At 43.6% G+C, this 25,218-nt stretch overlaps 1 protein-coding gene across 1 annotated transcript; it reads right to left on the bottom strand.

Moving 5' to 3' along the window:
• Positions 1–1,710: 1,710 nt before the first annotated feature.
• Positions 1,711–25,216, bottom strand: LOC104653482 (RNA polymerase-associated protein LEO1-like). The gene is made up of 8 exons (XM_074394240.1): positions 17,425–25,216; positions 15,617–15,762; positions 14,239–14,323; positions 12,847–12,941; positions 11,406–11,540; positions 9,400–9,535; positions 8,096–8,279; positions 1,711–4,201 (listed from the first exon to the last, which is right to left on the bottom strand). The coding sequence occupies exons 1-8, from the start codon at positions 17,503–17,505 to the stop codon at positions 4,143–4,145; spliced, it is 921 nt and encodes a 306-aa protein (XP_074250341.1). The 5' UTR covers positions 17,506–25,216; the 3' UTR covers positions 1,711–4,142.
• Between the last annotated feature and the right edge of the window lie 2 nt (positions 25,217–25,218).

Genomic DNA, 25,218 nt, shown 5'->3' with positions numbered 1-25,218 from the left:
TGTTCTGTAGACTTGGAATTTTTGAAAAAGCACATAATCCCTTTAGTTCCTAAGTTCTAAAATTCATTACTTACATCCTTCTTCAAGAACAAGTTTATCAATTTCCCTGAGTTACTCATTCTGACTGAATGTTTGTATCCATACCCCCCAACCCCAAATTCACATGTTGAAGCCCTAACCCCCAATGTGATGGTATTTGGAGATGGGGCCTTTGGAAAGTAATTAAGGCTAGATGGGTCAAAATGTTGGGCCCCTTATGATGGTATTTGTGTTTTTATACAAAGAGACAGGAGACTCTCTCCACCATATGAAGATACAGCAAAATGCCTGCTGTCTGCAAGCCAGGAAGGGAACCCTCACCAGGAGCCAAACCATGATCTTGGACTTCCCAGCCTCTAGGAACGTGAGCAATAAATTTCTGTTATTTAAGCCACCAAGTCTATAGTATATTGTTGGAACAATCTGAGCTGACTAAATACCCCCATATTATGTTGAACCATGTAAAATTAGTTACAATAGTTGACCACTTTTACTCATAAAAATAGTAATATAGGCCGGGCGCGGTGGCTCAAGCCTGTAATCCCAGCACTTTGGGAGGCCGAGGCGGGTGGATCACGAGGTCAAGAGATTGAGACCATCCTGGTCAACATGGTGAAACCCCATCTCTACTAAAAATACAAAAAAATTAGCTGGGCATGGTGGCGTGTGCCTGTAATCCCAGCTACTGAGGAGGCTGAGGCAGGAGAATTGCCTGAACCCAGGAGGCGGAGGTTGCGGTGAGCCGAGATTGTGCCATTGCACTCCAGCCTGGGTAACGAGAGTGAAACTCTGTTTCAAAAAAAAAAAAAATAGTAATATCATAAGGTTCAACCTAATATCATCAGTACTAGGTCCTGTCCATAAAATTGAATTTAGTTGACAAATAGGAAAGAGCAGGGTCAGCTGGGCATGGTGGCTTACACCTATAATCCCAGCACTTTGGGAGGCCAAGGCAGGTGGATCACCTGAGGTCAGGAGTTCAAGACCAGGCTGGCCAACATAGTGAAACCCTATCTCTACTGAAAATACAAAAACTAACCAGGTGTGGTGGCACATGCCTGTAGTCCCAGCTACTCAGGAGGCTGAGGCAGGAGAATAGCTTGAACCCAGGAGGTGGAGGTTGCAGTAAACCAAGATCATGCTACTGCACTCCAGCTTGGGTGACAGAGAGTCCATCAAAAAAAAAAAAAAAAAAAAAAAAGCAGAGTCTTGTGATACAGTACACTCTGAACCTGATGGGAACTAGTCCTTCTAATAGACTAGAGATGATTTTTGCTTTTACAGTAAAACAAAGACTTAGCAGTCACCTGTATCCATCAATCAAAAGAGAAAACAAGGCCAGGCTTGATGGCTAATGCCTGAAATCAAAGCACTTTAGGAGGGTAAGGTGGGTGGATCACCTGATGTCAGGAGTTTGAAACCAGCCTGGCCAACATGGAAAAAACCCTCTCTCTACTAAAATTACAAAAATTAGTCTGATGTGGTGGAGTATGCCTATAATTCCAGCTACTTGGGAGGCTGGGGTATGAGAATCACTTGAACCTGGGAGGCAGAGGCTACAATCAGCTGAGATTACCACTGCACTCCAGCCTCGGAGACAGAGCAAGTCTCCTCAAAAAAAAAAAAAAAAAAAAAGACCAGGCTCAGAGGCTCACGCCTGTAATCCCAGCACTTTGGGAGGCTAAGGTGGGTGGATCACCTGAGGTCAGGAGTTCGAGACTAGCCTGGCCAACATGGCGAAACCCCATCTCTACTAAAAATACAAAAATTAGTCACACGCAATGGCAGCTGCCTGTAATCCCAGCTACTCAGGAGGCTAAGACAGGAGAATCACTTTAGCGTGGGAGGCAGACGTTGCAGTGAGTTGAGATCGTGCCACTGCACTCCAGCCTGGGCGACAGAGCGAGACTGTCTCAAAAAAGAAGAAAACCAGGGAAACGTGTAATGAGTTTGAGGAAACTTAAGGATAAAAGTTAAATAAAGGGCCAGGCACTGTAGCTGACACCTATAATCCCAGCACTTTGGGAGGCCGAGGCGGGCAGATCACGAGGTCAGGAATCTCACCATCCTGGCCAACACGATGAAATCCTGCCTACTAAAAATACAAAAATTAGCTGGGCGTGATGGCGTGTGCCTGTAATCCCAGCTACTCAGGAGGCTGAGACACGAGAGTCGCTTGAACTGCACTCCAGCTTGGGCAACAGAGCTAGACGCTGCCTCAAAAAAAGAGTTAAAATAATTTAAAATTTTCAGAGTTTTCCTAACTTAGGGAAATAAAGAAATTGACCTGGAATCTTTAATGTCGTTCTGCCTTCTGAGAATGACTGTTGAGCTTCACACTCTTGTACAGGAAGCCTCGATGCAGGGAGGCTCAGGTGCTTGAGTTGTGGGCTGCTCCCTGAGTCCAAGACGACTTGAGTGCCAGGGACTAGCTATGAGGCAACAGCGTCCTCACCATGGCCTCCAAAGCAGTCCAAGTAAAAGTGCTCAGCCTGGTGGCACTGCTGCTCGTACGGGTACCAAATAGAAGGGGAGGCTTGACTGTTTGTGAGTCCAAAATTGCCAAACATTTTTTTTCATTCAACTGTTAAGCTTTCCTGCATGGTCTACAAAGGTTGAGGGCTGGGAGATCCCAGCCCAATTCCCCAGTTTCTGTCTTGTGCACAGACAGATATACCAGATCCTCAAGGCCAGCCCCTTAGAAAGAATACCTGATGTTACAATTAAGTTGTCCTAGTACTCTCCATTGTTCTGAATGAGTCTCTCAATTCTCCTTCAGAAGCTAGTGCTAATTATGAATGTGTTTAATATACAAGCATGAAATTATGCTATAAAAGTATAAAAGGGAAAGAAATAGAATTGTAAATTGGGGTTTTCAGCATGGTGAAATGGACCATTTTTTTCCATTTTTGTGAACTATAGTTCACAAAACATTTAAAAATAATGTATCTTAGTATTCAACTGTCAGAGGTAGAGATACAAACATTGAATTGAAGGATTTATATGGGCAAATCTAAAGCCCACCTAGTGTCAGAGAAGAGACTGCCCAAGATAACAGCATTTGTTTGTTCATTCAGTAAGTAGTTTTTAGGTTCTACTGTGTTCTAGCTACTATAGCAATTACAAAACTAGAAATCAAATCCAGTATTTTGTTTCCCATGGCTCTTTTCCCTAAACCTAATGGTGCCTGTTTATCTCACGTAGATGTTTTGGGTATCTGTCTCTATAAGGTCACTAAAGTATTTACCCAGCATTGTGATCACTGGGCATGTAAGATCCTAATCCCTGTCTCAGAAAAACTTACTTGTGCCGGGTACAGTGGCTCATGCCTGTAATCCCAGCACTTTGGGAGGCCAAGGCGGGTGGATCACGAGGTCAGGAGATCAAGACCATCCTGGCTAACACGGTGAAACCTCGTCTCTACTAAAAATACAGAAACTTAGCCATGCATGGTGGTATCTGCCTGTAGTCCCAGCTACTCAGAGGGAGGCCGAGGTAGGAGAATTGCTTTAACCCGGGAGGCAGAGGTTGCAGTGAGCCAAGATCACGCCACTGAGCTCCAGTCTAGGTGACAGAGCCAGACTCCATCACAAAAAGAAAAAAAAAAAGCTTATTTGTTTACTTAAAAGCTTTGTACAGAGGTCTTAAGCTCTTTAAACCTCAGTTTCCACGTCTGTAAAAGGGGTATAACAGCACCTGCCCTAAGGATTAGAAGTGGTACCAGGTATCCAGTGAGCTCTCCCTGTAGTACCTGCTCTTCCAAGAGCACAATGCTATATGAGAAATGGAATTAATGCCATGCTAAGGGGACTACCGAGAGCACAAGGCCCCAAACCCAGCTAGGCAGGCCAGGGAGGACATCCTAAAGGAGGCCACAACTGAGCCAAATTTAACAACAGTAATGCACTAAAACCTAAGACCCTCCCACAGTAAATGGTTCACAAAACAATCCTGTTTGGGAAAAAATGGATTTTCTAAAGTCATGGACTTGCTTTTGAAAACTTTTTATTCACAACTAGGATTACGCAACTCAACTTACTTCCATTAAAACAAGTCATTTCATCATTGTTTTAAAACAAACTTGAATACAATGAGTGCACATTTTAGGGCTTTATATAATCTTCCTCTTCACGCCCTGCTTTCCTCTTTCTGGAAGGTTTACCTGAATAAATATGAGAGATAAGACATAAAACTCAATATAAAATGTTTCCTGAAGTTTTATCTAAAGTGGTTCTGAGATGACAGAGAGCCAGCCCTTCAGATTAGAACTCAGTTTCTCCACCCTTGGTAGCCAAATGTGTCCCCACAGATACCATCTAGATCAGGCAGCTAAACTTAGGTTTCCCCTGGGCAGGCTGGCGTGATCTTGGCCCACTGCAAACTCCACCTCCTGGGTTCTAGCAATTCTCCTTCCTCAGCCTCCCAAACAGCTGGGATTACAGGCTTGTGCCACCATGCCTGGCTAATTTTTTACATTTTTAGTAGAGACAGGATTTCACCATGTTGGCCAGACTAGTCTCAAACTTTGACCTCAGGTCATCTGGCCGTGTAGGCCTCTCAGAGTGCTGGGATTACATGCGTGAGCCACCCCACCCTGTGAATACTTAACTTTCATTCTGTATTGACTGACATTTCTATTGTTTTAGTTGAAATATGTTCCCCAGCTTCCCTAGTACTTCACTTCTTTTCTCTCTAAAATTCAGTAGAATTGGACCTCCATATCCAAGGATTAAACCAGCCACAGATCAAAAATGTTTGAAAATTTTTTAAATAAGGCAGTATAACAACTATTTACATAGCTTTTATTTTTCTTTTCTTTTCTTTTTTTTTTTTGAAAGAGTAGGCTGGAGTACAGTGGCATGACCTTGGCTCGCTGCCTCCCTCTCCAGGGCTCAGGATTCTCCTGCCTCAGCCTCCCGGGTAGCTGGGATTATAGGTGTGTGCCATCACACCTGGCTAATTTTTATATTTTTAGTAGAGATGGAATTTCACCATGTTGGCCAGGCTAGTCTTGAATCTTTGACATCAGGTAATCCACCCACCTTGGCCTCCCAAAGTGTTGGGATTACAGGCGTAAGCCACCGTGCCCAGCCTACATAGCATTTATATTGTATTATAAGTAATCTAGAGATGATTTCTTTTTTCTTTTTTTTGGGACAGGGTCTTGCTCTGTCACCCAGGCTGGAGTGCAGTGGCACAATTACAGCTCACTGCAGCCTCAACCTCCTGGGTTCAGTTGATCCTCCTGCCTAAGCTTCCTGGGTAGCAGGGACAATTTTTAATGTTTTTTTTTTTTTTTAAGAGATGGGAGTCTCAAACTCCTGGGCTCAAACGATCTGCCCACCTCAGCCTCCCAAAGTGCTGGGCTCCCAAAGCACCCATCCTACAAATGATTTAAAGCAGGGGATGTACATAGTTTATATGCAAATACTAATTAAACTATCTTATATAAGCAACTTGAGCACTTGTGGATTTGGGTATATTCTGAATCCTGGAACCAATCCACCATGGATACTAAGGGACAACTATGTGTGTTGTAGAGAGAGAGGAAAAAATAAATGAACACACAGTGACCATTGTTGTCACTGCGATGGGAGTTTTTCTTGTCTGTATCTCTAGAACAGAGCATGTATTCAGAAAACATTGAATGAATTAATATGGTCAGTGGGCAATACCATAGTGATTCTCTTACATAATTAATAATTAAGACCAGGCATGGTGGGTCATGCCTGTAATCCCCACACTTTGGGAAGCTCAGAGGCAGGCAGATCACTTGAGGCCAGGAGTTCGAGACCAGCCTGGCCAACATGGCGAAACTCTATCTCTATTAAAGATACAAAAAAAAATTAGCCAGGCTTGGTGGTGCATGCCTAAAATTTCAGTTACTTGTGTGGCTGAGGCACAAGAAATGCTTGAAACTGGGAGGCAGAGGTTGCAGTGAGCCAAGATTGTGCCACTAAACTCCAGCCTGGGCAATATAGCAAGACTATCTCAAAAATAAAAATAAAAGAGAGACTTAAAATTTCTTTGCACCTTTGATCTTATAAAAGGAAAACAAAATATTTTTATAACAAATGAGATTGCTCAACTACTATTATATTCAAACAATAAAAATACACAGTTTTAAGCCAAGCACCACAGTTCATGCCTATAATCCCAGTACTAGGGAGACCAAGGTAGAAGGATCGCTTGAGGCCAGGCTAAGCAACATAGTGAGACCTCATCTCTACAAATCATTTTAAAAATTAGCCAGGCATGGTGATGCATGCCTGTCATTCCAGCTACTCAGGAGGCTTTGGCAGGAGGACCTCCTGAATCCAGGAGATTGAGGCTGCAGTGATTAATGATCATGCCACTGCATGCCAGCCTGGGCAACAGAACAAGACCGTGTCTTAAAAACAAAACAAAACAAGGCCGGGCACGGTAGCTCAAGCCTGTAATCCCAGCACTTTGGGAGGCCGAGGCGGGTGGATCCACGAGATCAAGAGATCGAGACCATCCTGGTCAACATGGTGAAACCCCGTCTCTACTAAAAATACAAAAAATTAGCTGGGAATTGTGGTGCATGCCTGTAATCCCAGCTACTCAGGAGGCTGAGGCAGAAGAATTGCCTGAACCCAGGAGGCAGAAGTTGCGGTGAGCCAAGATCGCGCCATTGCACTCCAGCCTGGGTAACAAGAGTGAAACTCTGTCTTAAAAAAAAAAAAAAAAAAAAAAAAAAAAAAGGCCAGGCCTGGTGGCTTATGCCTGTAATGGCAGTACTTTGGGAGGCCAAGGCAGGAAGATCACTTGAGATCAGGAGTTCAAGACCAGCCTGGCCAACATGGTGAAACCCCGTCACTACTAAAAAATACCAAAATTAGGCATGGTGGTGGGTGCCTGTAACCCAGCTACTTGGAAGGCCGAGGCAAGAGAATCACATGAACCTGGGAGGTGGAGGTTGCAGCGAGCCAAGATCATACCATTGCACTCCAGCCTGGGCAACAAAGCAAGACTCCATCTCAAAATAAATTAATTAATTAAATAAATTTTTAAAGACACCTAGTTTCCCACAGTGAACAATGGTAGACCACTCTTTGCTTTAACCACATGAAGCAATTTGTAGTTCTGTAGCCAAGACTTGATATCTCAGGCCCTGCACCTTTCTTTACAGGCCTTTCCATCTTCCTATAGTGCCTAACCTGGCCTGTGTGTTGCAAACTTCAGCTCATTCTTCAACACCCAGCAGAGTATTCCTCCTCTATGCAGCCTTTCAAGACCTACCAGAGCACAGGTATCAGACCTTTGAGCCACCCCTAGTCCTACTGCTGCACTGATCTCACTGGATTTCAGTCAAGTGTGTAGACAGTTAATTTGTGCCTGCCTAGTCTGTGAGCAATATTCCCAGCAGTTGACTCCTGAGTACAAGGTAAATTCTGAAAATTGAATACATTTGGTCTTACTTCATTACTGAGTTTCTTTGCTCTCACTCATCTTTGAGTCTTATCTTCTGACCCCTGATCACTGTCTGAGGAATAGATTCTGGCTTGTTCCTCTGAAAGCAAAGGAATTTTGGACATGAAACTACCCTTCAAAGATGGTTTATTCCTCAATGTTTCTTCTGCCAAATATTTTTACTTCCCACTGTACATTTTTCCTGAAGGAGTTAACTTTTTAAAAAAGTTTCAGTGGGAAAGTAAGTAGAACTTTCAGACAGCTGAAATAACTAGATTTGAGAGGTTTTGTTCTTAAAGAGGTTATTTGAGCACCTAAATGCCTATACACATCATTTTAAGAACTATGAAACTTAAATATTGGGTCTTCAATTATACAAACAGGGGAACTGCCTTTTATACATTTTCCTCCACAACAACATAAATTGTTTAATTGATTTTATTTGGAGAATGCCATATTTTCACAGCTAATCTTTTCTTTGGGAGAGTAGCCCTAAGAAGAACAAAAAGCCTTCGTACTTTTGTTCTCAGTAAACAGTAGGACAATGAGTAAGAGCTCACCAGAGCAAAAGCAGGCACTGTCACCCTGAAATGATGAACTGTGACTGTCACACCTGACTCACCTTGGAGTTCACCTTGGTAATAGTTTTTAATGGCAGCCAGGCTGAAGGTGTCCTTGCCTTCCTCCTCCACATCATCACTGCCAGGGTCCTGGTAGGAGACACTTGGCCCCTGCTGGTTCTGCTTCTCCTGCGGATGGATTTCCTGAGACTCCTGGTGAGTGGAAGCCCTTAAGCGTTCTTCTTTCTGTAAAGAAGCAAATAACCTCTTTAGCCTAAAACAGAAACTACTTTTGTGCCCTCTTGCATCTATTTTCACCATAAAGAAGACATAATGCCTAGTCCAGGATAATAGCTCTCCCATGTGTCTTCGAAGTATCATCTTCCCCATCACACCTCTGTTACTCCACATGGATCCTTTGGTTTGTAAGTGTGAAGGATATGCAAAGGTGAAGAGGCAGAAGGGGCCAGGTGCATTGGTTCATGCCTGTAATCCCAGCACTCTGAGAGGCCAAGGCAGGCAGATCACTTGGAGTCAGAAGTTCAAGACCAGCCTGAGCAACATGGCGGAACCCCATCTCCACCAAAAAAATACAAAACTTAGATGGGCATGGTGGTGTGAGCCTCTAGTCCCCAGCTACTTGGGAGGCTGAGGCAGGAGAATCGCTTGAATCGAGGACACAGAGGTTGCAGTAAGCTGATATCATACCACTACACTCCAGCGTGGGCAAGAGAGTAAGACTGTCTCAAAAAAAAAAAAAAAAAGGGGCAGAAGAGAGCCCTGACACTAACCAGCTTGTTTAGCATTGGCACAGGCCTGTCCTCCAGAGCTGTGCTGGTGTTCTGTGCTGCCACTCGGCCCAGAGAGAAGCGACTCACCCAAATTGACCCCTAGAGCAGCAGAGGCTGTTGCTGTTCATCCTTGAGTCACAACCACCTGACCTGCTTAGACTTTACGAAACTCCTATGGCTCCCAGACATTCCTGTCCTGACCCCTCAACCCAGAGCTCCCCATAGCTTCAATGACAGAATGGGGAGGCCTTACTAGGGGACAATTCTTGAGCCACAGATAGATTCCATTTCTTAAATCTGCCTGGCATTTCACACATTGCAGTTCACAATGTGTGTTTGTGAAAGGTTATATTTTTTAAATAATCAGTTTTCTAGATTTCAGAGTTCTTTGGTACAATCTCACCAATAGCTATTGATAATTACTGTGGTTAACTACACACTAAGAAAGTTAAACTGGCTCCCTGATAACTTCAAGAAATAAAACAGCAGTGGCAATAAGAAATGGTGAATTAATGTTCTGGAAAACGTAGGTCTTACTATCCTGAATGTCCCAGGATAAAGCTTAGCAAACATACCTTCATCACTTCTGTGTGTTGGCCTTCAGGATCACGACCCACCATAGGTAAGATTCTAATTTTCTGTGTCTTTGAACTTCTTTTAGCAAGTGGCAGGGTCATCTTTCTGTATGTAGCACTGTCTGTAGAGTGAGGTCTGCCAGGAAGTGGGCAAAAATGTTTCACTGGTTACTAAGAACATTTGGAGGCAGTCATACGGATAGCAGAAACACCTGGGGACAAGGACCTTACACTCAGCAGACAGAGGAAGCAGAACCACAGTTCTTTCTCCAGCCTCCTGAGAAGCACCTCCCTCTGCCCTACCTCCTGGGGAAAGCTGACTGGGCTGAAGTAGGAGTGCAGTGGAAGTGAGGGGAGGCAGGTGGCAAGGTCAAAGGCTTTTACAAAGAATATCCCCGACTGCAGCCAGAGGAGAAGAGAAGGAATATGAAATCTCGGTTTCCAGAGGGAGGTGCAGATTCCAGAAGGCACAATTGGAGAACTAAAGATGAGTCTCTTCATCTGGAAAAAAATGGAAGTCAAAGCAAAGAGGCAGGTAGCAGCAGAGGCCTTGTAACAGCCCAGGGGATAATACAGCTACACCAGAAGTCCCGGGCCGGAAAGAAATGTCTTCCTGCCTACTTTTTTTTTTTTTTTTTTTGAAATGGAGTTTCGCTCTTGTTACCCAGGCTGGAGTGCAATGGCGCGATCTCGGCTCACCGCAACCTCCGCCTCCTGGGTTCAGGCAATGCTCCTGCCTCAGCCTCCCGAGTAGCTGGGATTACAGGCATGCACCACCATGCCCAGCTAATTTTTTGTATTTTTAGTAGAGACGGGGTTTCACCATGTTGACCAGGATGGTCTCGATCTCTCGACCTCGTGATCCACCCGCCTCGGCCTCCCAAAGTGCTGGGATTACAGGCTTGAGCCACTGCGCCCGGCCTAGGAAGGCAGCTTTTAATTAAGTACATCAGAGGGGAGGAGGATGATCCTTAGGGGAGAGTCTCTGGAAGAGAGCATGGCTGCAGAGAGATGGGACATCAGGAATGAGATGGTGCCAGGCAGTCAATTATCGCAGTATGGAGCACGGGGGACAGTGAAAAAAAGCAAGCTCAGAATCACACATCTTTTAGGATGCTATTCTAGGAGAGGTGATTAAGAGACTGGATTGAGCACCACTCACCACTTGTGCCAGGTCTCTGTGTGATGTCCCATGTGTTATTTGACTTCATTGATACAACATCCCTGTGCAATAGATGTTGTTATCGCCATTTTATAGATAAGGAAGCTGGAAATTAGTGAGATTGTGACCCTTCCTCAAGATTACATAACTTCAGAGCTATCCCTATTTATAGTCTATAAAAAGACCAACAGATTACTGAATATTATTTATATATTATAACACCCATTCATTTAAGTATTCAATTAAAGTTTTTTATATACAAAGTTGTATAGTCATGACCCCTATCTGATTTTAGAAAACTTCCATGTCCCCCAAAAGAGCTCTTGTCTTTTAAGTACTCCACCTCTGGAGGAAAGCCTACTCCTAATCAACAGTACTGTGTCCTTCAGAGGGAAGGTGTGGAGAAGGGGCCACAACAGTGAGCTTACCTGGCCCCCATCATCTAACTGCTTAGGCACAGGCTGCTGCCGCCTCAGGGGAGGGGAGAGCCCAGCCTGTTGTCTGTTGCTGGCACACATCAACACCATTCTGATGATGGCCAACGTCCCAGATCAATTTCACTCCAGGGAAAGGACTTGCTGAGCAGCAGCGCTGCAAGGACAAATCCTCCAGGCTTCTTACCAAGTGCACTGATCAATGTGGATTAATAATATACCTACATTTTGGGTTGTAATCACTCTCCTGGGAATTCTGATAGTATGAACTGGCTCCCTGAGAAATAGCAGCTTGGAGTAAACTTGAAAAAGGTGTATGAGAACCAGACCATGGTCCAGGGGTGAGTTGTAATATCTCAACTTTATTGCTATTTAATGGCAAGTAATCATGTGTCAGTGTGAATAGTTACCTAAAGGTAAGTTTGGATTTAAAGACGGCTTGTCCCTGCAGACCAGTGTCTTCTCTTATAAACAGGTGGTTGTAATTGCCCAGCAGTGGGGCTTTGTAAACATCAAACACTTCATTGCCTAAATGCAGGGACATGCTGGAAATGAGAAACAGTTCAAATATTAGGGTGGATATTTAATGAATTCTACGGCTTCCATTCTGCCCTGCGAGCTTGGCTTAAAATAGTGTGGAACTGCTAGATCCTGTCCACAAACTGAATTCATAGGAAAAGCAGAAGCTGTAAATAACCTGTCTCCTTCCAAAGTAAAAAGTGGTAAAAATCTATCCTCTCTTTAACTTGAAATATAATTGTTTTGTAATTTTACAAATCTCTGTCACTTCATTAGCAAAGCAGAAACAAGTCTTCCAAAATACCATTTTGTCATGTTCGATATCTGACCAATGAGAGCTAACTTTATTCTTTCACATCAGTAAGGTAGCTGCAATCGCTTTTGTCACATCTTGAGTTCATTTCTGAAGTTACCACCAGCACAGCTATAAGACCTCCACCCTGTTTACTTCTCTCAGGTTTCCTAGGTAATGCCACAGACCTAGACTTTTGTAAATCCGTTAGTGAAAAGGACCCCAGACCAGGCACGGTGGCTCATGCCTATAATCCCAGTACTTTGGGAGGCTGAGGCGGGCTGATTCCCTGAGGTCAGGAGTTCAAGACCAGCCGGGCCAGCATCGTGAACTGTCTCTACTAAAAATACAAAAATTAGACAGGCATGGTGGCACATGCCTATAATCCCACCTAGTCTGGAGGCTGAGGCAGAATTGCTTGAGCCTGGGAGTTGGAGGTTGCCATGAGCTGAGATCACGCCACTGCACTCCAGCACTCCAGCACTCCAGCACTCCAGCGTGGCTGACAGAGCAAGACTCTGTCTTAAAAAAAAAAAAAAAAAAGAAGCCGGGCGCGGTGGCTCAAGCCTGTAATCCCAGCACTTTGGGAGGCCGAGGCGGGTGGATCACGAGGTCGAGAGATCGAGACCATCCTGGTCAACATGGTGAAACCCCGTCTCTATTAAAAATACAAAAAACTAGCTGGGCGTGGTGGCGCGTGCCTGTAATCCCAGCTACTTAGGAGGCTGAGGCAGGAGAATTGCCTGAGCCCAGGAGGCGGAGGTTGCAGTGAGCTGAGATCGCGCCATTGCACTCCAGCCTGGGTAACAAGAGCGAAACTCCGTCTCAAAAAAAAAGAAAGAAAGAAAGAAAATGACCCCAAAAGAAGGTTCTACAAAGAAAACCTCACTCATTCCAGGCCTCCCTCTTGGTATGCTAGTAAAAAAAAAAAAAAAAAAAGGAAAGAAAATGACCCCAAAAGAAGATTCTACAAAGAAAACCTCACTCATTCCAGGCCTCCCTCTTGGTATGCTAGTATTCTTCAGGCATTTTGTGCTCACCTTCCATCTGACCACTTGACCATCCGAGCATTGCTTTCTTTAATTTTATTTCCTGCTTCATCCCGGCGTATCCTCCATCTTACAGTATTTTCCACCTGGTTCAAAACCCAAAGGCATTGGTTAGTTAAACCAGTTTAACTAACTAAATGTTGTTCTTTCTTCAAGTGATTTGTAATCTTGTGTAAAAACTTGATAGGTAATGATAGAATACGCTTACAAAACTAGCTGATGCAGCAAAACTGAAACCTACCTGCTACCAATACCTAGAGAGTTGGTTAAACTAACCAGATACTTTCTTTAAATCTTTTCTGAGCTCCAGTTCATAGCAATGGAAGCAGGAGCTAAGTAGGATGCAGGCCAGAGGTGTTAATCGGACAAGACACACCAAGAGATCCAAGAGAGCATGAGGCTTTGGGTCCACATGAGGTAGAAAGTTAGAGTGAGACCTCTGTCACTTGCAGATAAACCCAATGAAAGAAGGGCTAAAGAGTGCCCCATTCGCCTAGTGAAGACAGGGAAGCTCTGTGCTTGAAATTACAATTTTTTAAAACGAATAAACAACTAATCAAAAAATTAAAACATGAGATCAGTGCTTTGCCCTGTTTTTGAGTCTAAATTTATTCTACCCATATGGTAGAGAACTCCAAGTCACAAAAGTAACAACAACAACAAGAATTGCCCCTGCCCAGTACTAACCACTGGAGCCCCTGTAGAAACTCAGGAAATCCTTAGCCAGGCATGGTGGTGTGCACCTGTAGTCCCAGCTACTCAAGAGGCTGAGGTGGGAAGATGACTTGAGCTCAGGAGTTTGAGATTAGCCTGGGCAAAACAGCAAGGCCCATCTCAAAAAAAAAAACAAAACCCAAAAGTTTTAAATTTAGAAAAAAACAAAGTTTTAAAGGAAACCCCCTTAAGGAAAAACATGCCTGTGAGAGTAGTTGGTAGTGCTTTGCCGTCACAGGCCTTCTTATAGAGGAACCACCTAATGACAAGATCTCTTTTGTGCATAGTTTGAATATCCATGAAGAGTCAAAACATTTCTATTGTGGGAAATGGCCAGGATCCACCCACTATAAAATGTGCGGGCAATTCCATATAACTTATGTTGTTATTTATCCTGAAGGAAGTAGCTAACTATTTTCAAAAATTTTATCTTTACTTATGTCAAAAAAGGCCTAACTGCAACCAAAAAAGAAAGTGACAATTCCACAGGGATAAAAAAGGGCACATACCTCCTCCCATAAAAATATTCTGAAAAAATGTTCCTAGGTCTAAAGAGCTATTGAACAAGAAACATAAGAGGATTTCCCAAGCTCAAGTCTCAAGTTGTCATCCCTGTTTTACTTTATAAAAGGAAAAACTTAAAAGAAAAAATAAAGTATGGGATGGTACCTTTAATTTTAACCTGATTCTATCTTCCTCGTCAAGCACTTTCTCATCTTCAAATTCATCTTCATAAAACTGAGGATCAAAAGGTCTAAAAATTATATTTTTAATGTCATGTTAGCCATATTTAATAAGGAATACAATGTGTCACCTTCAAAAATCACAGTAGATAAATAATTTCATGTAAACCTTCAAAGAAGTATGCAAATTACCATACTTTCTTGAAATTTGTTTCTAAAACATAACTGCCGGAAATAAAATTCAAATGCAACAAACAATCCAAAATGTTATTTGATGAAATATGTCTTCTAAAGTATAGACAACACATGGTCTTCCATATTTTTTAAGAAAATGTGTTGTAAGCCGGGCGCGGTGGCTCAAGCCTGTAATCCCAGCACTTTGGGAGGCCGAGGCAGGTGGATCACGAGGTCAAGAGATCGAGACCATCCTGGTCAACATGGTGAAACCCCGTCTCTATTAAAAATACAAAAAATTAGTTGGGCATGGTGGCGCATGCCTATAATCCCAGCTTCTCAGGAGGCTGAGGCAGGAGAATTGCCTGAACCCAGGAGGCGGAGGTTGCAGTGAGCTGAGATCGTGCCATTGCACTCGAGCCTGGGTAACAAGAGTGAAACTCCGTCTCAAAAAAAAAAAAAAAATGTGTTGTGTTTAATTCACAAGAGCCTGCATGCGTGTATTTTAGTGAATCATACCCACTGACACTACTTTGTAGTACAAAATAATTGTCTTTTCTAGATTCACAATGACTTTTGCATTGAACATTTGTGATTTTTCTTTTTTTGAGGCAGAGTCTCACTCTGTTGCCCAGGCTGGAGTGCAGTGGCATAATCTTGGCTCACTGCAAGCTCTGCCTCTTGGATTTAAGAGCTTCTCACGCCTTAGCCTCCCAAGTAGCTGAGATTACAGGCACAGACCACCACACGCAGCAAATTTTTATATTTTTAGTAGAGATGGGGTTTCACCATTTTGCCCAGGCTGGTTTTGAACTTCTGACCTCAAGTGATCTGCCCACCTTGGCCTCCTCAAGTGCTGGAATTACAGGCATGAGCCACTGTGCCTGGCCAGAATATTTGTGATTTCTCTAGCAGACTTTATCACTCTTAATTTCTGATTTTTCAGCTTTATACTAGTGAAAAACACCTTCATCCATTATGATCTGTTTATGTATAATAAAGTACCAAAATGCTAGAAAAATTATTAGCATTAAAATTCTCTCTTACCAGTAATTCATTTTTCTACCACAGTACATCCTACATTTATTTTTTCAAAATTATGAGAAATCTCCCATCTTTATGATTACTCAACTTATAAATATTTGAAAAATTTTTTTCAATATCTTGAAAATTTTAATCACTCCTCTTACTTGGGTTCTATACTGAGAAACTTGGGTAGTTTAACAAAATACAATTCATTTCCTAAATCAGAGTTGATACTGGGAATTTCCGCTTCTATTATGGTTTCAGAAATTGGCTCTTCCTCCTGCTGGTCCTGAGGCACTCCATGTTCATCCTAAGAAAGGAATCAGAATGTGAGAGCTTGAAGAGGCCTTAGAAATGCGCTAGCTTGGCCGGGCGCGGTGGCTCAAGCCTGTAATCCCAGCACTTTGGGAGGCCGAGGCGGGTGGATCACGAGGTCGAGAGATCGAGACCAACCTGGTCAACATGGTGAAACCCCGTCTCTACTAAAAATACAAAAAATTAGCTGGGCATGGTGGCGCGTGCCTATAATCCCAGCTACTCAGGAGGCTGAGGCAGGAGAATTGCCTGAACCCAGGAAGCGGAGGTTGCGGTGAGCCGAGATCGTGCCATTGCACTCCAGCCTGGGTAACAAGAGCGAAACTCCGTCTCAAAAAAAAAAAAAAAAAAAAAAAAAAGAAATGCGCTAGCTTTACTCGTCCTACACTGGGCAAATGCAGGTTTGATGGGAAGTAAATTTTTGTTTTTGTGTTTTTGATACGGAGTCTCGCTCTGTCACCCAGGCTGGAGTGCAGTGGCATGATCTCAGCTCACTGTAACCTCCACCTCCCGGTTTCAAAACAATCCTCCCTCCTCAGCCTCCTGAGTAGCTGGGATTACAGGCCTGCGCCACCACATCTGACTAATTTTTGTGTTTTTAGTAGAGATGAGGTTTTGCCATGTTGGCTAGACTGGTCTCAAACTCCTGACCTCAGGTGATCCACTAGCCTTGGCCTCCCATAGTGCTGGGATTACAGGCATGAGCTACCGTGCCTGGCCAGGAAGTAAATTTAGACTCCACTTTAGGGATAAAACAGCAGCTCTGCTAAGCTTCTTCCTGAAACTTCACCTCATGCCTACAAAAAAGCAAAACAGGCTGGGCGCAGTGGCTCATGCCTGTAATCTTTGAGACTTCGTCTCAAAAAAAAAAAAAAGAAAAAGCAGAAAAAAAAAGAGAAACAAGATCCGTTAGCCTATATTACTAGAAAAAAGTATAATATCTATTTTGTTGACATAAATATTTTGCATAATCAGCAACAGAAGTGTGAAATTATTCACTCCATCAATACTAGGCAACTATTAAAATCAGAGAATATCAACATAGCTCATGCTTCTTGTCACAGGCTTGAATAAGAAAAACTTTTTTTTTTCTTTGAGACGGAGTTTCGCTCGTTACCCAGGCTGGAGTGCAATGGCGCGATCTCGGCTCATCGCAACCTCCGCCTCCTGGGTTCAGGCAATTCTCCTGCCTCAGCCTCCTGAGTAGCTGGGATTACAGGCACGCACCACCATGCCCAGCTATTTTTTTTTGTATTTTTAGTAGAGACGGGGTTTCACCATGTTGACCAAGATGGTCTCGATCTCTTGACCTTGTGATCCACCCGCCTCGGCCTCCCAAAGTGCTGGGATTACAGGCTTGAGCCACCGCGCCCGGCCAAGATAAACTTTTAAATCAAAGGTTTTTACATTATGACTCCTTACAGTCTAGCCCCTAAAGTTTGGCATCAACTTCATTCTGAGTAGTTCCTTCTGTGCCTTCTTATACCCAGAAATTCTCAATATAGCTAAGAAATTCACCTGTTCATCAGATGTTCAGCTATCCATGTCCTCTCTCAACATGAGACAGACAGACTCATCAGCCTCTGAAACTTTTTTTTTTTTTTTTTTTTTTAAGCTTTGAATAATGGGATTGGTTGATATTGGTGATTGTACTTACAACCAGCTGTCCTGGAATAGATGGTTGATTGCCCTCATCACTCTCAGAAGAAATGTCCTCTATATCTCCAAACAGATCCATGGTCCCACTAGGATCTTTGGGTTTGGAGGGAAATGTACAGTATTAATTTTTCCAACTAAAGTTATTTACACAGTTCTTGGTCCACTTCAACATCATCCTAAGATTCATAAACCAAATCTCCATCAAACCAATCTCAAACTAGCTCCTTAAGCCTGGTTCTCAGAAGCTTAACTGAAGTATCTTGGAGAAAGGAGGAGGTAGAATTGGTACGTGAAAGGCAATCACTGTGGCAGCCAGCTTCTTTCAAGATTCCTGCCCATCATAGTAATTCCTGCCTCTGGTTTCCATGCCCTTGTGTAGTCTTCTCCAACACTGTGTCGTGATTGATCTATGTGATTAATAGAATACAACCTCTATTCAAGATGAGGCTATGAAAGATACTGTGGCTTTTCTGTCTTGCTCTTTCTTAGGTCACTCACTCTGGGGAAAGCCAGCTGCCACGCTGTGAGGACATTCAAACTGCCTATGGAGAGACCCACATAGTGAAAAACTAAGGCCCCTGCCAAGAGCCATGTGAGCCATCTTGGAAACAGATCCTTCAGCCCTAGGCAAGCATTTAGATAATGTAGTGCCACTCCAACATCTTGACTGCAGCCTGCAGGAGACTCTGAGTTAGAAACACCCAGCAAAGCTATTCCAAAATTCCTAAGCCTTAGAAACAGCATGATATAGTAAATACTTGTTGTAAGCTGCTGAGTTTCAGAGTGTTATTTATTTATTTAGACAGAGTCTGACTCTGTCACCCAGGTTGAAGTGCAGTGGTGCAATCTTACCTCCGCCTCCTGGGTTTAAGCAATTCCCTGCCTCAGCCTCCTGAGTGGCTGGGATTACAGGAACCCACTACCACACCCTGCTAATTTTGAATCTTTAATAGAGATAGGGTTTCACCTCTTGGCCAGGCTGGTCTTAAACTCCTGACCTCATGATCTACCTGCCTTGGCCTCCCAAAGTGCTGGGATTACAGGCATGAGCTGCCACACCCCCAGCTTTTTAAATTTTTTTTTTTTGAGACAGTGTCTCACTCTGTCACCCAGGCTGGAGTGCAATGGTGATCTCGGCTCACTGCAACCTCTGCCTCCCAGGTTCAAGTGATTCTCCTGCCTCAGCCTCCCACTAGCTGGGACTACAGATATGTGCCATTTACCCAGCTCATTATTATATTTTTAGTGGAGACAGCATTTCACCGTGTTGGCCAGGCTGATCTCAAACTACTGACCTCAAGTGATTCACCCACCATGGCCTCCCAAAGTGTTGGGATTACAGGTTTGAGCCACCATGCCTGGCCAATTCTTAAGAGAAATTTTACTAGAGTTTACTTTTCGAGAAGCTTAGGGCTCTACAAAAATGTATGGGCCTTTCCTAAATTTCTGGCTTTTGAAAGCGATGCATCCATAAGTAAGCCTAAGTACACAAAAGAAATATCAGGAGCCAGGGCCAAAATGTGTGCATTACTAGAAAATGAAAAGCTACCATTGCTTAGTCACTATGTGTGAGTTATGGCCAGGCACGATGGCTCACGCCTATAATTCCAGCATTCTAGGAGGCTGTGGTGGGTGGATCACCTGAGGTCAGGAGTTCAAGACCAAGCTGGTCAACATTGCGAAACTCCATCCCTACCAAACACAAAACTTAGGGTGGCATGGTGGCACACACCTGTAATCCCAGCTACTTGGGAGGCATGAGAATTGCTTGAACCCTGGAGGTAGAGGTTGCAATGAGCCGAGATCGTGTCACTGCACTCCTGCCTGGGAGACAGAGCAAGACTCCATCTCGAGGGAAAAAAAAAAAAAAAAAGTGCTAGTAAGTTTAATGTACCAGGAGTAGTGAATAGCTACATGCATAATTTGTACCATTTTATAAAGTTTAAGAAAAAGACATTTGCAATGGAGTTATGCTGACTCTTTTTCTTTGTTTGAATCCCCCAGGCTGTCACAAAGTATATTTGATGGTGGCTTTGATTGTGATTGTTGCTCCCTAACAAAGACATCTGTTAACCAACAGCTGCCAGGGCTCCCTACTGAAATATGTAGCAACGAAAGAGCAAAATTCTGAACCAAAACAGTAAGAATGCTAACAGCATCTGATAGCACTGCTACTCAGGATCAACCCAACACTGAATGTATCCACACTGTGCAAGAATGTTCATAGAAGCCTCTTTTGTCCATATTTACCCACATTTGTGTCAAATCTTTTTTTTTTTTTTCTTTTTGAGGTGGAGTCTTACTCTGTTGCCCAGGCTGGATTACAGTGACGTGATCTTGGCTCACTGCAACCTCTGCCTCTTGGGTTTCAAGCAATTCTCCTGCCTCAGCCTCCAGAGCACCTGGGATTACAGGCACGGGCCACCACATCCAGCTAATTTTTGTATTTTTAGTAGAGACGGGGTTTCACCATGTTTGCCAGACGGGTCTTCAACTGCTGGCCTCAAGTGATTTGCCTGCCTTGGCCTCTGAAAGTGCTGGGATTACAGATGTGAGCCACTGCACCAAGCCTAATTTGTGTCAAATCTTAAGTCATTTGGCACAATACACATAAGCGCATAGTATTGCACTCAGTTTGAGTTTCTTGGGTGTTTTCCCTTAAAGATATTTGCAGTTGCTGCCCCTTTCTTGAATTCTACTAGAATCTTTTTAATTCTCAATATGAGTAGAGCTTTTTGAACTATACATTAAATGAGAACTTGGTCTGCATGTCCACTGTGGCCCAGAGCTGAGCAGATACCCATAGTCATTTTATTATTTGCATAATGGGGACTGAACAAATGAGTAAATAAATTGAGGATAACTGAAACTAGGCTTTTTGCTTTTAGAGAAGGGGACAGAAGAGGCAATTCAGCAGGAGTCCGTATTAAGGGAACCTAAGTTATGTAAACAAGAACCTTCTCATGCCTTTTGGACCTCAGTGGGCCAAGATGATAGATTGGTGAAAGACTGCCATACACATGCCCAATCTTATGGCTTCCTGGGACAGAAAATGCCCAGTTCATTCTGAGAAGCTCAGCCTGTGTGGTTACTTGATGTCCCATGATTAAGTGTTAAAAGGGACTGTCTACAAGAGGACGTGGGTATGTTTCAAATCCCTAGAGACCTGTATTCAGTTATCTTGCTGATTCTAACCACAGGGTTCAGGCAGCAGTGATATTTGCCACAGACACACCAAGCACTATCAGATATGCTGGGTTATTAGGCTGAAGTGGAAGAGCAGTTTGCCCTGTGGCGCTGGAATTACTGCAGAACAGTCTCTTATCCTGGTCCTCAATTAAAGCAGGTAGCATCTCTGCCTTGCTGGCAAAAGGTCAAAGTAGCACAAAGAAATAAACTGTACATTGGCTTCTAAATCCAGAAAGATCCACCAGGCATTATTTTTCACTGGTAGGTGGTTCAAGGTACAGCACCTTATCCTTCATTTTGGAGGGGCTATCCAGACATGCTCCAGACCATTAGTCCCCTGGAAACTTTTACTGAGGTGGCATGCCCCTAAATTTTGATGGGACTTATCTCCTGCTCTCTGATTTGCATGGTGATTACTAAGGCATCTAAAGTACAACTGTTTCCTACTCATCAGATCAGATACCATCAGTATAATGTCATCGATGCAGTGGGCCAGCGTGACATGTGGAACATAAAAAGGGTCAGGATTTTTGCAGACTCCATATGGCAGAGTACAGGTGAGTCCATGTAACTGCAAGGCAAGATTGTTGCCTCAGACCAAAGGAGCTTCATTTGTCTAATAAGGGGAACTGCCGGTCTAATGAGTGGTGCCATTGGTCTAGTAAGTAAAAGCAAACTATTTCTGTTTGTCTTTACATACTGATACAGAGGGGAAAAACGCATTTGTCCAGGCTGTTCTTGAACTCCTGACCTCAGGTGATCCACCCACCTTGGCCTCCCAAAGTGTTGGGATTACAGGTGCGAGCCACCACACCTCGCCCTGCCTACAGCTTTTGAAGGATACATGTCCTCCTCTGCTCAGTATTTCTCAATGTCCTAGTGACCCAGCCTGGGTGACAGCATGAGACTCGGTTTCTAAATAAATAAGAGCTGCTAGTAGAGTCATTATTTGTTTCAGTGTAAGATAACCAGTCATTTCCAAGATCAGTCTGCCATCTGCACAGGCCATAAAGGTAAGCTAAATGAGGGATGTGGCCAGGTGCGGTGGCTCATGCCTGTAATCCCGATACTGTGGGAGGTGCAAGGTGAGCAGATCACCTGAGGGCAGGAGTTCTAGAGCAGCCTGGCCAACATGGTGAAACTCCATGTCTACTAAAAATACCAAAAAACTAGCCAGGCGTGGTGGAGTGTGTCTGTAATCCCAGCTACTTGGGAGGCTGAGGCAGTTAGAATCACTTGAACCTGGGAGGTGGAGGTTGCAGTGGGCTGAGATCATACCACTGCACTCCAGCCTGGGTGACAGAGCAAGACTCCATCTCAAAAATAATAATAATAAAATAATAAATGAATAAATAGAGGATGTAAGAGGTATCATCACCTCTGCTTCTTTCAAGTCTTTGATGGTATCATTCACCTTTGCAATTCCCCCAAGCATGCAGTGTTGTTTTTGGTTTATTATCCTGGTGAGAAAAATAACTTCTGGGTGCTTCCACCTGGTCCTTTCTACTTTAATGGTGCTTATTTCATGGATCAGAAGACAATGTGGGGAATCTCTCAGTTGACAAAACGTATCTATTCCAATCATATATTTAAGAACTGGGGAAACAACCACAAGGTGGGTCAGTAAATCTGGAGGGCATACTATGAATTTAACTTGGGCTAAAACTCCATCTATCACCATCAGGCTCCACACTGTGTTTAGTAGAGTACTTTAGGTTCTAGGAGTGAGCATCAACTGAGCCAGTATCTAGTAATCTCCCAAATTCTGGGTATTTCCTTTCCCCAGTTCATAGTCTACTCTAGTAAATGAGATAATCTGACTCACTATGATACCAATGGACACCATGGGCTACCAGCATCCGTCTTCTCATTGGTAGGGAGTTCAGATCTGCATTCAAACCAAACCAAGCCGTAAACTCCATCTTTGAGGATTTGTTTCCTGGACCACCTAGTCAGGTTCTAGTCAGGAAACAGAAAACACACCAGTTGTCTGTATAGACAGAATTTAAAATTTTAAAGTTGCAATAGAGTTTAAAGTTGTGGACGAGGCTACTAAAAGTATAAAAAGAGGAACTCTAAGGGTTCACAGAGGCAGCAGATGCAAAGAACAGCTTCCACCTGTGGGGATGAGGGAACATAGGGAAGAGGGGAGATCATAAAAACTTAAACACTTACATAAAGGGCTCCCTGGGGCTTAACTCATACCTGAGGGAAAGCTGCTGCCCAGCGGGTCCTGATGTCTCTCAGGGAGGAAAATGAAGCTGGCTCTCCCAGCGCTGGCCAAACTGCAAACTGGACTCCACGGAGCTGCAGAAAGGCTCTGCCTCTGCTGAGGTGAAGTGTTGGTGGGTGCCCTCACAGAAGACACAAGTCAACAGGAAGCCCCCAGAAAGTTCCATAAGCAAACAGGAAGGAGCAATCCCTTCTTAGTTCTCCAGGCTTCCAGTCTTCCTTTGGCGCCCCCTAACAGTGGGCAGCTGGCGAAGCTCAAATCTGGTTTGTGAACTCCTGGTCCCAGCACCACCGTGCCAGGTACCGAAGATGAGGTTGGAAAGGAGACAAGAGCTTAATTGACACAAGTGTCTTCTGGTAAACTGTTTAAAACAAACACGCAAAACTATGTTTCCTTGGAGAGACTGGAGTCAGAATGAAGGCTCTTAAAAACCAGGTAGAAGAGTTTCCATTTGATAAGCCAGGAAATAGCTGGCACTGAAGATTTCTGAGTTAGGAAAGTGACATGATGATGACTTACACCCTCCCTCTCTTGATGTCACTTTTCTTTCTCTATAATCAGGCTTCAGGGTACTCCCACAACTACCACTCCCAGGTTGGACTAACAGCACCAGGAAGAAAGGTGAGTAGAAGTAGAGGCTGTCAGTAAGGACAAGATTAGTGTATATAGAAGAGCTCCACAGAGAAGGCAAATATGTGTGTGGTGGATTTCAAACATACCTGCAAATTCTTTGCCTTTCTTCCCATCAAGAGGAATCAAATTCCCCTCCCTTTTTATTTTTTGTTTGTTTGTTTTTTAAGACAGAGTCTCACTCTTATTGCCCAGGCTGGAGTGCAGGGGCACGATCTTGGCTTACTACAACCTCTGACTCCCGTATTCAAACAGTTCTCCTGCCTCCAGCCTCCTGAGTAGCTGGGATTACAGGCACGCGCCACCATGCCCGGCTAATTTTGTATTTTTAGTAGAGATGGAGTTTCACCATGTTGACCAGGCTGGTCTTGAACTCCTGACCTCAGGTGATGCCTGCCTCAGCCTCCTAAACCCCTGGGATTACAGGTATGAGCCACCAAGCTCAGCCTCCTACCTTTGAATATGGGCTCACATCAATGATTCACTTCTAACAAAATGTGGTAGAAGTGAGGCTGTGTGGCTTTCAATGCTAGATTATACAAGGTAATACAAAGACCAGGTAATACATCTTGTGCCTGCCACTTTCTGATGCTCATCTTTGGAACCCAGCCACCATGCTGTGAGAAAGCAAGACCATGCCTGGGTTGAGACAGTGAGATGCTCATTTTGCTTACACACGAATACAAGGGGCACCAAAATCTCAGTAATCAAGAAAAATAACACTGTAATGCAGTACTTTAAAAAAAATCCAAATTAATGCAGAAAATTCACAATAAACAAAATTTTAAATAAAGACAATCTGGCTGGGCATGGTGGTTCACACCTGTAATCCCAACACTTCAGGAGGCTGAGGCAGTGGATCGCTTGAGCCCAGGGGTTAGAAACCAGCCTGAGCAAAATGGCAAAACCCCATCTCTATAAAAAACACAAAAATTAGTAGGACATGGCAGTGCACACCAGTAGTCCCAGCTACTTGGGAGGCTGAGGTAAGACATAGCTAAGCCCGGCTGGGAGAGATTTCAGTGAGTTTTTATCACGCTACTGCAGTCCAGCCTGGATTTGTTTTGACAAGCCCTATCTCAAAAAATAAAAAACAAAAACAAACAAAAAAGACAGAATCCAATTCTGCCCTTGTATATCTCCCCTCATCCTAGTCCTAGACCTGTTAGATCCTGTAGTTATTGAAAATTTTAACATTTTGTTCATCATGGATTTTTTGACATTAATTTTGAATTAATACAGTATTTAAAAAATTATATTACAACAGTATGTATCATGGTTATCACAGTGGATCAAATACTGCCCTCCCCGACCCCCCTACCAAATTAATGTCTACCCAGAACTTCAGTATGTGCCCTTATTTGGAAATAGAAAAATTTGCACATGTAATTAGTTAAGATAATGTCACACCGAATTAGATTTGGCCGCAAATCCAATGAATGGTGTCCTTGTGAAAAGAGGGAGATCTGGAGATAGTGAGACCCAGAACAGAGACACAAGGAAGGTCATGTGAAGACAGAGGCAGAGACAAGTCACATTATCACAAGCCACAGCCTGCCAGGAACCACCAGAAACTAAGAGGAGGCAAGGAAGGATTCCTGCCAAGAGTCTCTGGAGGGAGCATGGCCCTCTAACACCTTGATTTTAATCTCAGCCTGGCCAGAAGCCTTCTTTTCAAAGGATGAGAGGAAGCGGGGTTGAGAGAGCAGCAGGAATTCACTGAGACCTAAGCCTTTGTGT

The sequence above is a fragment of the Saimiri boliviensis genome, chromosome 2 (genome assembly GCF_048565385.1).
Source record: "Saimiri boliviensis isolate mSaiBol1 chromosome 2, mSaiBol1.pri, whole genome shotgun sequence".
NCBI classification, from domain to species: Eukaryota; Metazoa; Chordata; class Mammalia; order Primates; family Cebidae; genus Saimiri; species Saimiri boliviensis.
The sequence above is the reverse complement of the archived record's forward strand: the minus strand, read 5'-3'. Positions and strand labels throughout refer to the sequence as shown.

Excerpts from the sequence above, each read along its gene's own strand:
- LOC104653482 (XM_074394240.1), bottom strand. The coding sequence starts at position 17,505 with ATGGATCTGTTTGGAGATATAGAGGACATTTCTTCTGAGAGTGATGAG. Across the intron at positions 12,942-14,238 it reads GAATCAGGTTAAAATTAAAG|GTGGAAAATACTGTAAGATG; the intron begins GTACCATCCCAT and ends GTTTTGAACCAG. Across the intron at positions 9,536-11,405 it reads AAATCCAAACTTACCTTTAG|ACCTCACTCTACAGACAGTG; the intron begins GTAACTATTCAC and ends ACTTCCTGGCAG.